Source organism: Gigantopelta aegis, chromosome 4 (assembly GCF_016097555.1).
Source record: "Gigantopelta aegis isolate Gae_Host chromosome 4, Gae_host_genome, whole genome shotgun sequence".
NCBI lineage: Eukaryota > Metazoa > Mollusca > Gastropoda > Neomphalida > Peltospiridae > Gigantopelta > Gigantopelta aegis.
The window spans coordinates 86,702,550-86,716,381 of NC_054702.1; the positions used below are offsets into that span (position 1 = coordinate 86,702,550).

The window sequence follows — 13,832 nt, forward strand, 5'->3', positions numbered from 1 at the left end:
AGCATGAATGGCAGAACATTCCCCAGCGTGTTGTGCAACGTTTGATTGCTTCCATGCGTCGCCGTTGTCAAGCTGTCATCAGGGCTCGTGGTGGTCATAACCGATATTGACATTTTGCCCACCCATATGTCACACATATGCCTGTGTACATGTTTCAGGTGGATTCCCAGAGATACTGTTTCGGATATGTATAGAGTAATCCCCTTCCCATGGCGTCTTGATCTTTGGTTGCTTGTATCATGTCTACCAGGTTGTTGGGTTGTTTTTTTGTGGGGTTTTTTTTTTTTTTTTTTATTAAACTTTTAAAATCAATGTCAAGTTTCTTTATATCGTTTTTAAAATGAACCTTTATTCAATATTTCTATGAAAGTTAAAGTATGTTTTATTTAACGACACCACTAGAGCACATTAATTTATTAATTACCGGCTATTGGATGTCAAACATTTTGTTATGTTGACATATAGTCTAAGAGAGGAAACTCATAGACAGGATAGCACATACCACAGCCTTTGATATATCGGCCAAATACAAACTAGAAGTTAGTAATACAAAAGTTGTGATACTATGGAAATGGTTCCTTGGTTTGTGAAAACACCGTATGTTATAAATCCAGGAGTCTATTTGTTATTGTGAACGTGACTTATCGTTTATGTGTGAAACGTAACAGGTGACACCAGAACCACATATATAAAAAACCCAGATGACATTTTTCTTTCTAAGTTTTTTCCAAAGAAATTGGATTAATCACAAACATGAAGGTAGGGTGAACTTTTTTCTTAATAATAGTACGCGTTGTTTCTAATGATTCTTTATTATTTATGTATAGACAATTATTAAGCATCGACAGTATATTTACATTTTTGTTTTGGTTTAAAGGCTAGACAGACTAACAGAACTTTTAAAAAAAAGAGAATGAAAAAGAAAACCATGATTAAAGAAAAAGAAGAAATCTTTGTAAAACAAATTATTGCTTAAAATACTTTTTTTTCTTTTTTTTTTTTATAAAAGGCGATACCATTGATATTAGCGACAGTCGTGGCTGTGAACGCCATCCCGCCTGCCTTGTTCAACATCCGACCACGTATCATGACCCAGACGTCGTTCATCTCCAAGATCACTAACAAAGTGAACGCTGTCGACACGTGTAAAATATGCGTCGATGTCTCCGGCCAAATTATCAACCAAGTTCTCAACATAATTCTCAGTAAGTCTTCTTTACCCAGAGGGGCGAGACCTAGCCCAGTGGTAAAGCGCTCGCTTGATGCGCGGTCGGTCTGGGATCGATCCCCGTCAGTCGGCCCATTGGGCTATTTCTCGCTCCAGTCAGTGCACCACGACTGGTACATCAAAGGCCGTGGTATGTGCTATCCTGTTTATGGGATGGTGCATATAAAAGATCCCTTGCTGCTAATCGAAAAGAGTAGCCCATGAAGTGACGACAGCGGGTTTCCTCCCTCAATATCTGTGTGGTCCTTAACTATATGTCCGACGCCATATAACCAGGGAGGGGGCATGGCTCCCGTTACCTATTTACTAGCTACGTCAGTGCACGTGTTAACCAAATCTTCCTTTTAACCAAAAACTCAATTTTTTAAACAGCGTTTTCGGGGTTTTCTAACGACCTTTCACGGTTTTGTTAAAATCATCTTGGACTCGATCCCATTTACTAACTGTATGCCCCGTTGCCCGCACATTTGTTATCTGTTGTTTCGTGTCACGACATAAAAATATGCATGGATATGTAAGTCTGTGCATATTATAATAGCATTGTTTATGATATCGCTACATACATTTCAGATGTCGGTGTGATTGGTTCATGTTCAAAACTCTGCACAATGGTGGAACAGAAAACTGGCTCCCAGATTATTGGAGTTGTTTGTGATATCGGTTGTGATTTTCTTGGCATTGATGAATTTGTCAAACTCATTCAAAAGTAAGTTTGGGCTTCTTATAAATATTAAGACGACCAGAAACACATTGAATATACTAACACTGATATTCTAAACAAGCAAATATATTAATATGTAAGTTTAATCGTAGAAATATATTTTTTTCGGAAAGATCTTACAATGCAACAAACTCAGGAATGTCCCTTTAAATTAAAAAATATATATATATATATATGGACCGCTTGAATTTCTTTTTTATATCAATATGTGCAGGTAATTTAGACAGGAAATGCTGAATCACGAGGCCCCGCCTCAGTGGCACATTTATTTCAAATTGGTGTACACTGACGTCTTACTGTAATCCAGTTTTTTCTTTTAAATATTTGTATTACACATTTATGAATGAACTGAATGCTGGAACGTTCGGAAGTCTTGCCAATGTTGTACTCACCTAAATTAGAATAATATCCATAGGAAAAATCCACATACTTGTGAGAATTATTTTAGCAACTAATCTTATACGATGTAAGGCCCCACAGGCTGGGAGTCAAATTGAAATGTGATATCTGTCAGCTGTGAATCGTTTCGTTGATCCGCATCCCGGTAATCTAAACTAGGTGTGAGCCCACTTGAATTTTGTTTACTCCCCTCCCCACACACACACCACACACATCTCGATGACGATAATATATATATATATATACATATATACACAGTGTTGGATGTAGGGAAGGGGGGGCGGATAGGGCAGGGGGGAGAGCGGTGTGCCCCTAACGTACATATTTATTTATTTGAAATATGATTTTTTGTTTCTTAATATAATATATACTTACTTTTGAAGATACAATACATCTTTAAGTATATCCGTGTAAATGCATTTTTAATCCACTCCTCAATACACTGTTTATCACAGTACATGGCATACACTTATGCTAACAGAGAGAAAAAATGCAATTGAAACATCCGATTCTGAATGGGATCATATTATTATAATGTTAACGTTCCAAGACGGTCGGTAATGGAGGGGGTGCTAATATACAACGTTTGTATAAGCTGAATGGGTCGTGTTTTATGATATTCATTACTGCTTGATGCTCTGGCCCTAATATCTGACCACTTAAAGAATTTGAGAACTGATTTACAGAGTGCGACTGAAACCGGATACGCACACTTGCGTTTGAACTCTAAACGTGATAAAAACCAGAAGCAATTCTGAAGGGTAGAAAACGAAACAAAACAAAGACCCTGTGTGCCACATTGTACGTCCGTGTATGTTTCTGCTATGATACAATGTAAGTGTATGGGTTTTAACAGGTTATTTCGATATAAAAACCAGAAGTAATATATTGTTCACACACACACACACACACACACACGCGCTCACACACACACACGCACACCTCCCCCATGATTTCCCCCCAAGTTGGAATTGCTTGTAGTATAAAAATGTATAATATATTCCGTCAATGAATCACGTCTTAGTACAATGTTTGGCACCAACATTTCAAATGCAATCTGACTCCATAGTTTGTAAGTTTGCGGCGGGGGCGGCGGCGCGGCGGCGCGGCGGGACGGCTGCGGTAAGCGGCGCGCGGCAAGACCGATGGGATGTCGCGGCGGGACGGACGGGGCGGCTGCACGGAGTGGGGACGACGCAATGGCGCGGGCGGGACGGCGGGGGCGGGACGGAAGGGGCGGGTCGTGGCGGAGGCGGAGGCGGCGATCAGCAAACATACATGAGATTGCTTTTGAAAACTGGGACGTCTACATCTATACATCTCTGTGTGAACCTTCGCACATCGTGGGTGAAACCAAAGAACCCCTACTGCGTCGTCTTTGTCTAAAGGGTAACAAGCAAGAGCGCTCTTTGTGTTTCCACACTATCATTATCTAACAGTCAGAGTAGAAAAACACCGATGTCATTCACGTCTATATAAAGAGCCCCACGGGACAACCTGCTTCATTCATTACGGGAGCCGTCGTCGTGACACTTCATCTCAAACCTATGCCTTTCGGGGTTCTGATCATCATCATGAACTACAAACTGTACGTTCCCGACACAGAGAAATGGACTCGCTATTATCAGTTGCAAGCTCAAGGCAAATGTATGATTTCTCCTCGGACGGGTGAAAGGATGGACTTGGATAGCTTCTTGGAACTGTACGATAAAGATTACAAGAATGACAAGAAGATGAAGACCGAAGAGTCACACAACATCAACCCTCCGGTCCTTATGACTTCTCCCACCCAGCAGGTGGTGGAACAGGCTAAAGCTCAACTCAAACGCCAAAGGCAACATAATCAACAACTACAAAGTGGTGGGGGATACAAGCGTAACGCCTCGAAACGGCAGAGGCAATTTTAAAACTGTATAAAAGGAGCCACGGAAGACGGACATCGCCATTTCAATTTGAATCGGCGGCGCTGTCACAATGTATCAGAGCTCGTGTCCTGAGTGTGAAAAGATATTTTCCAGGAGAGATGCCATGATGCGACATCTAAACACCAGTCATCCACCACCACCACTGCCACCACCACCACCACCACCACCACCACCACTGCCCCCACCACCACCACCACCACAACTGCCACCACCACTACTGCCCCCACCAACACCACCACTACTGCCACCACCACTACCACCACCACCACCACTGCCACCACCACCACCACCACCACCACCCCCACCACTGCCACCACCACCACCACCACCACCACTACTGCCCCCACCACCACCACCACTACTGCCACCACCACCACTACCACCACCACCACCACTGCCACCACCACCACCACCACCACCACCACCACCACCACTTGAATTGCTACATCCTTTCACGATGATCGTGTCGGGACCCACGTCGTGTGGGAAAACATTTTTGGTGTACAAACTACTGAAGAATGATAGAATCAATCCACCTCCCCAACGGATTATCTGGCTCTACAAAAGATGGCAACCGCTTTAAAAACGACATCATTGGGGCAACGGTTTCGAGTGGAATTCGTCCAAGGCATACCTACGAATTTGGAAAACGACCATTATTTGGATCCCAGAATTAGAAATCTCATCGTGTTAGATGACCTGATGTCTACGGCCAATAAAGATTCTCGCATCACGGACCTTTTTACAGAAGGGAGTCATCACAGAAACCTCTCCGTGATTGCCATCAATCAGAATCTCTATCAGAGTAAAGACCCGACGCAGAGAAGAAATTGTCACATTACCTGGCGCTGTTCACACAATCCCATCGACAAGCAACACGTTCTGACATTGGCACGACAGATGTATCCAGAAACACTCGTCATTTCATGAAATATTTCGAGGGAGCTACCCGTAGGCCCTTTGGACACCTCATGGTGGACCTCAAACCTACCACGCCCGAAATGTTACGCCTTCGGCCTAACGGCCTAGAGACGGGAACCTGTGTGCCTGAACGATATAAAAGCGTAGACGCAACAGCAAACATTCCAGAACGACTTGTCACTAGCATCGGAAAAACAGCTCTGCGAGTGCAGCTACTACAGTGGATCCAAAATCATGCAAAACGGTGCATTTAAGAGGAAATTACAGGCATACCCGCCTACGAAAGTGCTGACGACGAAGACGATGATGTAGAGCCATTTTTGAAAAAGGTCAAGAAACTGCAGTCCTGCGATACGTGTGGGGTCGTCTTTAAAGACGGGAGAAACTTGCAGCGACACCTGCGCTTGAATACATGTGAAAATGACGAGGAGAAAAGGAGAGACCTCTAATGATCTCGAAAACGAGGGCATACGTCAGATGATCGATCGTGAATACGATATAAATCGTGACTATTTTGAAGACAAGAAACAACGTTTTCGAAATAGGAATATGTCTCAAGATGACATCGAAAAACGACTGAAGGCTCTAAAATGGAAATTGTTTTAAAGAAACGTACTCTCGAGTTTTGACATACATGTACTACTTTGACAAAGGCATGCACTCGAGAAACATTCTACAGTCGGTGGATCCGAAGACAGATGTTAGAACACAAATTCGTTCCAGATTAAACAAATATCGTTCCTGGATCAGTGAATATCTGGACGAAGCAGACAGTGCCGACGACGATGATGATGATGCTACCAGTGGTGATGAGGGACATTGATGATGACAATTATACTAAATAAAACAGTAACTGTATTTTGCCGTACGACCTCTGAATGTGACCTTCTGTATATGCGTATCTTATGTCCACTGATTGTGAAATAATAAAATCCAGATATGACTCTTACCTTTCTTTTTATTTTTACTCATCCTCATGTATGTTTGCTGATCGCCGCCTCCGCCTCCGCCACGACCCGCCCCTTCCGTCCCGCCCCCGCCGTCCCGCCCGCGCCATTGCGTCGTCCCCCCCCGTGTGGGGGGGGGGTCCGTGCAGCCGCCCCGTCCGTCCCGCCGCGACATCCCATCGGTCCTTGCCGCGCGCCGCTTACCGCAGCCGTCCCGCCGCGCCGCCGCGCCGCCGCCCCCGCCGCAAACTTACAAACTATGAGTCAGATTGCCATTTGAAATGTTGGTGCCAAACATTGGTACTAAGACGTGATTCATTGACGGAATATATTATACATTTTTATACTACAAGCAATTCCAACTTGGGGGGAAATCATGGGGGAGGTGTGCGTGTGTGTGTGTGTGAGCGTGTGTGTGTGTGTGTGTGTGTGTGTGTGTGTGTGTGAACAATATATTACTTCTGGGTTTTTATATCGAAATAACCTGTTAAAACCCATACACTTACATTGTATCATAGCAGAAAACATACACGGACGTACAATGTGGCACACAGGGTCTTTGTTTTGTTTCGTTTTCTACCCTTCAGAATTGCTTCTGGTTTTTATCACGTTTAGAGTTCAAACGCAAGTGTGCGTATCCGTTTTTCAGTCGCACTCTGTAAATCAGTTTCTCAAATTCTTTAAGTGGTCAGATATTAGGGCCAGAGCATCAAGCAGTAATGAATATCATAAAACACGACCCATTCAGCTTATACAAACGTTGTATATTAGCACCCCCTCCATTACCGACCGTCTTGGAACGTTAACACTATAATAATATGATCCCATTCAGAATCGGATGTTTCAATTGCATTTTTCTCTCTGTTAGCATAAGTGTATGCCATGTACTGTGATAAACAGTGTATTGAGGAGTGGATTAAAAATGCATTACACGGATATACTTAAAGATGTATTGTATCTTCAAAAGTAAGTATATATATATTAAGAAACAAAAATCATATTTCAAATAAATAAATATGTACGTTAGGGGCACACCGCTCTCCCCCCTGCCCTATCCGCCCCCCCCTTCCCTACATCCAACACTGTGTATATATGTATATATATATATATATTATCGTCATCGAGATGTGTGTGTGTGTGTGTGTGGGGGAGGGGAGTAAACAAAATTCAAGTGGTGCTCACACCTAGTTTAGATTACCGGGATGCGGATCAACGAAACGATTCACAGCTGACAGATATCACATTTCAATTTGACTCCCAGCCTGTGGGGCCTTACATCGTATAAAGATTAGTTTGCTAAAATAATTCTCACAAGTATGTGGATTTTTCCTATGGATATTATCTAATTTAGGTGAGTACAACATTGGCAAGACTTCCGAACGTTCCAGCATTCAGTTCATTCATAAATGTGTAATACAAATATCAAGGTATCATTTATTAACGTTTCACAACTCTTCATTCTTTCTTTATTTCTTCTCTCGTACACTTGTATTCAATGTTGGGTGCGACGAACGGTCTCTTTCATAAGCTGCTATATAATAACAAAGGGGGTGGGGGATATTAATTAACATACGTCTTTTAAGTAACCATTGTCTTCAAATACACATTTGGACAAACTACTGTATTGAGCATTACATCGGTTCTTAAAAGAAAAACTGGAATGTACAATGTAAGAGTGACGTCAGTATTACACCAATTCTTAAAATAAATGTGCCCACACCCTTCTAGAGGCGGGGCCTCGTGACGTCAGCATTGCATCATCTTTCGTCATCCCCTACGGCGCAGTTTGGCGGCCATCTTGGATGATGCAATAGTGAAATCGATATCCCCTATAGTGGGGCCCTTACTACTAACATATTGCTGGTAATAAATCATAAGGCAGAAATGAATTTTACTTGTAGATTGCATTTCAGAATATGTAGTTTTCTAAATTCTACGTGGAAGCATACCCGAACCCCTAAAAACTTTGCTGTGCGCCCTCGATCTCAGTTAGGCCCCCCATCCCCCAAAAATCTACTCGCTTCTGCCGTGCCTGCCTTGTTTTTAATTACAAACACGTACATGTATTACGGCATTTTAAGAGCACGAGGCCAGCTAAATTAATAATTACATTTTTATACGACTTATAAAACGAATTATATAACTAAGTTGATTATGATATTTAGTTTCAGAAATAACCATGTTTTGCGCAAGACTAATGACACATTAGTTTCCTTAATTTCCAATAAAAAGAGTGTTATTTATTAAATTGTGTTTTGTATTGTTGTTTTCAAAATACAAATGATAGACGTATGGTGTGATTAGAATGATATATATATAATATATATATATATATATATATATATATATATATATATTGAACATTTAAAAAAAAAGATACATACATGTATATATTTTACACTAGAGCTGACCTCGATCCTATCTACTACTGTGAGATTGTTAAAATGTGTGCAGTGAACGACCACGGTGACGCACACATCACCAAGTTTTCCATCACCCCAGTATCCGGCCCACAAGGTAATTGATTCGTTTTAATTTACAATTACAAAGTATGAAATGTATGACGTATATTAAGTACAGGAAGAATAAAACTACGAACATTCAAATATTGGCGGTTTAAAGCTTCGGACTCAACCCACCATCATTTACTAATACAAAATACAAACACGAGTAAAATTTCGATAAACTCGTGTTATGACTACAAAAAGGTAATATCAACCTGCTTTAATATATTTTCGAGTGTTAAAAATTAAAAATAATAGATAATAATAGATTAGCAGTTATAGCTAAAAGATATCGACGAATGGCCTGTGACGGTTTTAAAATTAATGCGGATGATCCAATATAAACGCTTATATAATACAAACACATTCCAGATTGCAGCTTATAATACCAATGTTATAAACATTTTATTACATTTAAAAGTATAAAGAATTAACAGCTTTAATTAACACCTAAGACAATGTATTGTGAATAAATTTCTAAAGTCGGTACCTGTAATATAATTTAAGTGCAGATTTAATCATGTGATATATATGATTCTTTCAAAATAATGCTCGAGATAGAAATCAAAATACAAGAATTCAACTTTATTTCAGACAATTTCAAAATATCACCTTTTTTTTTTTTTTTTTTTTTTTTTTAATTTGGTTCAAATTTAATCATTGTTGACACATCATAATAGATTTGGTTTAAATTTAATCAAAATTGATACATCATAATAAATATGGTTCAAATGTAATCAAAGTTCATACGTCATAATAATTGGTAGTGACAGTTGTATACCCATATGATATGGACATTAAGAAACTTACTTTTACAAAACGATCGGAGATGACCTATTACTGTGCCCGAATGGTTTTTGTACTTCCACCGCACTTAATTTAGGCTTGGTACAACAATGGACATATACTATCAAATAAATACCGTAACCTTCGTATATACGTAATAGTTAATATTTGTATTTAATAAATACCGTAACGTTCGTATATACGTAATAGTTAATATTTGTATTTAATAAATACCGTAACGTTCGTATGTACGTAATAGAGCAAATTAATGTATCTGTTCATGGCTTTACCAACGATTCTACCTCGTAATCAATACCGATTTCTTCCAGGTCCCAGGACGATTGACCTGACCTATGTGTCTAAGAACGGAACTGGAACCGGGGAAATGGTTCTAGTTATCCACACCGTTGATGGGATCCCAGTTGGTGAGTGAGGACCATAAGCGTATTATACAGGGTGGGTGGGGTGGGGTGTGTAGCAACTGCCTCCTAGTGCTGGAACAAATACTCAAATTCGGGCAAAAACGATATATATATATATATATATATATATATATATATATATATATATATATATATTTGTGTGTGTGTGTGTGTGTATATATATATTTGGGCAAAAGGTACTAATCTGAAGCCTTTTCACCGTGTATGTCCATCATTCTACACGCAAAATTAGTCGTAACCAATATAAGAATTGGTTGTGATTCGTTTGCAACCCAATATAGCTGTTAGGCAGTAATGCTAATATAAAAAAGGTTGTTATCCAGATACGAGCATTTTCGTTTAATTGGGGCAAACACCCCCCCCCCCCCCGATAAATCCCCTCCCTCCCCAACATATTTCGTATGTTGTTCGACCAACGGTCCAGAAGACCTGTGTCCGCTCCCCCCTGGTCGATGTCATCGCTACGTTATCTTATCTACATGTAGGTATTGTGTAACTCGGGGAGCGGTTTGTCGTATGATCGGTCTCTCGATAAATCCAATATTCCGCAGACTCAGCTAATTCCCTATGACTTATATACTAAGAAAACTTTATCTCGTGGTGCGAAATCATTTATTTATTTGTTGTTACTTTTACTATTATATTGTTATGACTATACTGTTAAACCATCGATTACTTCCATTTCTTTTATTTTTTTTTTGTTTTTTATATCCCTTTTCAGTTTTTATTCAACCGGGTCTTTTGGTTGTTTTTATATAAACGTTTACTTTCATTGATTGATTGATGGATTCCATTCATAACAAAACAGAAAAGATTATAATATTGCCTCACAACTGACATTTATCATACAGATGATATTAAAAACCATGGAAATAAAGCATATTTAGTCTAATGTCAGAATTCTTAATGTATATATAGCTGGCACCGTGTCCAATTACTGAATCAAATGTGCCACAGCCTTTGATCAATAGGATTAGGAGTTTTATTATTTTGTTTTAAACATAAAAAACACAGAATTACTGACACTTTGTTACATTTGTAGAAACTGGATTCCTGAACGAACCTGCCCCAGCTGGAACCTACCCCAACGTCTTCAACCTAAAGGCTCAACCAGATCCCGACTGCGACCCCACTCAACAAGTCTGTGAACAGTGGCTCCCAGGAGACTACACCATGCGTATCGGTCAGTAATCGTGTTCAAAACGTTTAGTAGGGAATGTTTCAATTCAAGTCTCGACATTATCAGAGTCAGGCAATGTCAACGACATCCCAGACATTTTTCACTTTGGCGCGGCGCTATCCTAATGCACACATGGATAGAATATGATTCTCCAAACTGCCATCGTGCGTTCGATGTAGAGCACAATGAGCGTGACATTGTTACGGGTTGACGCACGTTGACGCGGATTGGTCTTATGGGCTATTAATGTGTTGATCGTCAACTTAAATTCCACAAGCTCTTCTGTGGGTCTGATCTGGGCAAACTTCTTGATCCCGAAATAAATATGTGATGAAAACTGTCGTTCACTATTACTATAACATGTTACATTGGACTTGAAAGCATGGCGCTATGAATTTTGTTTGTATGTTTGTAAATCTTTATATAATCATGTATGCCATTTACAGATTTTTAGGAACCTTTCTGCTCTTTTATTCTAATGAGTTAAACATTATTTTGATGATGCATGCATTTGTTTTTGACATCAATATTTTAAAGATAACTACATTTTAAAAATTATCGTTTTCAAGAATGGTAAACTCATTCGAATGAATTAAATGCGTTTCTTGAATTTTTTGCTCATGTCAAGTGGGTGATATCAAAGATGAAAATTATCAGGTATCAATATGATTAAGGATCAACTATTTGAAAATATTCGATCATTACACGTCATACCGATTTCATTCACCGATATTTAATTTTATGTACACATCTAACAGAAACGTTTTTTTTTAGTATGTTGAATGTATAGAATTCCTTGAATTTTTTATTATTATTTAAAAAAAAATTCTTGATTTTTCTTTTTATTAGCAAAGGTACAGTTTATAAAACATTCGAATGAAATAAATGCATTTCATGAATTGTTTACTCACGTCAAGTGGGCGATATAAAAGATGAAAATTATCAGGTATCAATATGATTAAGGATCAACTATTTGAAAATATACATATCAGCATTAACAAAAGACCTACGTTTTGGTCATTACACGTCATACTGATTTCATTCACCGATATTTAATTTTCATGTACACATCTAAAAGAAACTTTTGTTTGTTTATTTTTCTTTCTTTTTTTTAGTATGTTGAATGTATAAAATTTCTTGATGACAAACATTTTGTGCCATTGATAATCTAGGTCCCCTCCCTTGCAAAACTCCCTGCTCTGGGTATGTTATTAAAGCCTATTAACACACAGATAATTATATTTACTTAACGGCCTAGGTGTGGGCGTGGTTAAACCATCGGACACAGGGCTGGTAGGTACAGGGTTCGCAGCCCGGTACAGTCTCCCACCCAGAGCGAGTTTTAGTAACTCAATGGGTAGGTGTAAGACCACTTCACCCTCTTCTTTCTCACTAACCACTAATAACTAACAACTAACCCACTGACCTGGACAGAGAGCCTAAGTAGCTAAAGTGTGTGCCCATGACAGTGTGCTTGAACCTTAATTGGATATAAGCACGAAAATAGAAAATAAGTTTAAATGAATGAAAGTATATTTACAGTGCTTCTTTTTTTTCAGACCTCTGCAACGGCGAATGTGGAAGCAAACACCCACACAGTAAACTATACGACACTCGTAATATTACATTCACCATCACCAAATGAGTAAAAACAACTGTCGTTGTGGAACATAATAAATTGTTTTATCTATTGTTAATTGTGGATTGTTTTTCATACTACCAAAATCACAGTTATTTAACATAACAAAAGAACTGAAAATGTAGTAAACAAATCTACAGTAGTTTATGGTTCTGCTGAAATTAAACATGAAATTATTTTGTTTTGTTCTTTTATTTTATGATTTATATCAATTGATAAGGAAGATAAGGCCCAGACAAGGATTTACGTTAATGTGCAGTAATATATGAAAAGTAGGTCATAGTAACCCATCACGGTATCCGACACACCGTCATCCCATTTCTGGTGATCCTACATGCCTGACATAACAAGAGTACCGGTGAGGTACATGATACGCCCGTCAGTAGTTTGATGGAAAACCATATGATGTTCAGAATATAGACAAATTATTTGATTTATTTGTATCACAGAGACCTAGTAATTGTATGTGACAAACCATCATCCCAAGTTGTATGCATCTGTATGCAAGGATTTACTGTTATGTGCAGTAGACCGTGAAAAGTAGGTCACAATGACCTAGTAATAGTTCGCAACACACCACCATCCCATGTTGTTCCTACATGTGAGGTTTGATGATCCAATATGCATCTGTGTGTAAGATATGGTACGAACAAGAAAAAGTTAACAGACTGACGCACGTACGGACAACGCCATACCATAATACGATCAATCATAGACGGGCATATAAAAATTACTCAAAACCATGTACATAATATGTTGCTAGTAACTTAAATAACATGAATATTATAATATGACCTGAGCAGAATTAAAGCCAATATTTTAAGACAATAACCCTGCAATCCTACATAATACGAAAAATAAATCAAATACACAGTTGATCGGCCTCGGTGGCGCAGTGGTTAAGCCATCGGACTACAGGAGTGGGTCCACACATATTGAGTTCTTGTCTAGGTCAAGGCCACTACAGAATATCTAACCACTAACATCAACTAAACACTGTCCTGGAAGCCCAGATAGCTGAGGTGTATGCCCAACAGCGTGCTTACCTTAATTTGAACGAAAATAAATATGAAAATACACAGTTTTGCTTGTGTTACATTAGTAGGTAACAGTCTTATACCTAGTATTCAAAATAATAG

The 13,832-nt window shown here is 39.1% G+C and overlaps 1 protein-coding gene across 1 annotated transcript; it reads left to right on the forward strand.

Moving 5' to 3' along the window:
- The first annotated feature begins 708 nt into the window (after positions 1 to 708).
- LOC121372338 (countin-3-like) lies at positions 709 to 12,871 on the forward strand. The gene is made up of 7 exons (XM_041498639.1): positions 709 to 759; positions 1,010 to 1,205; positions 1,799 to 1,934; positions 8,546 to 8,658; positions 9,761 to 9,856; positions 10,917 to 11,057; positions 12,614 to 12,871. The coding sequence occupies exons 1-7, from the start codon at positions 754 to 756 to the stop codon at positions 12,697 to 12,699; spliced, it is 774 nt and encodes a 257-aa protein (XP_041354573.1). The 5' UTR covers positions 709 to 753; the 3' UTR covers positions 12,700 to 12,871.
- The last annotated feature ends 961 nt before the right edge of the window (positions 12,872 to 13,832 follow it).

Excerpts from the sequence above, each read along its gene's own strand:
- LOC121372338 (XM_041498639.1), top strand. Across the intron at positions 1,935-8,545 it reads TTTGTCAAACTCATTCAAAA|AGCTGACCTCGATCCTATCT; the intron begins GTAAGTTTGGGC and ends ATTTTACACTAG. Across the intron at positions 9,857-10,916 it reads CGTTGATGGGATCCCAGTTG|AAACTGGATTCCTGAACGAA; the intron begins GTGAGTGAGGAC and ends TTACATTTGTAG.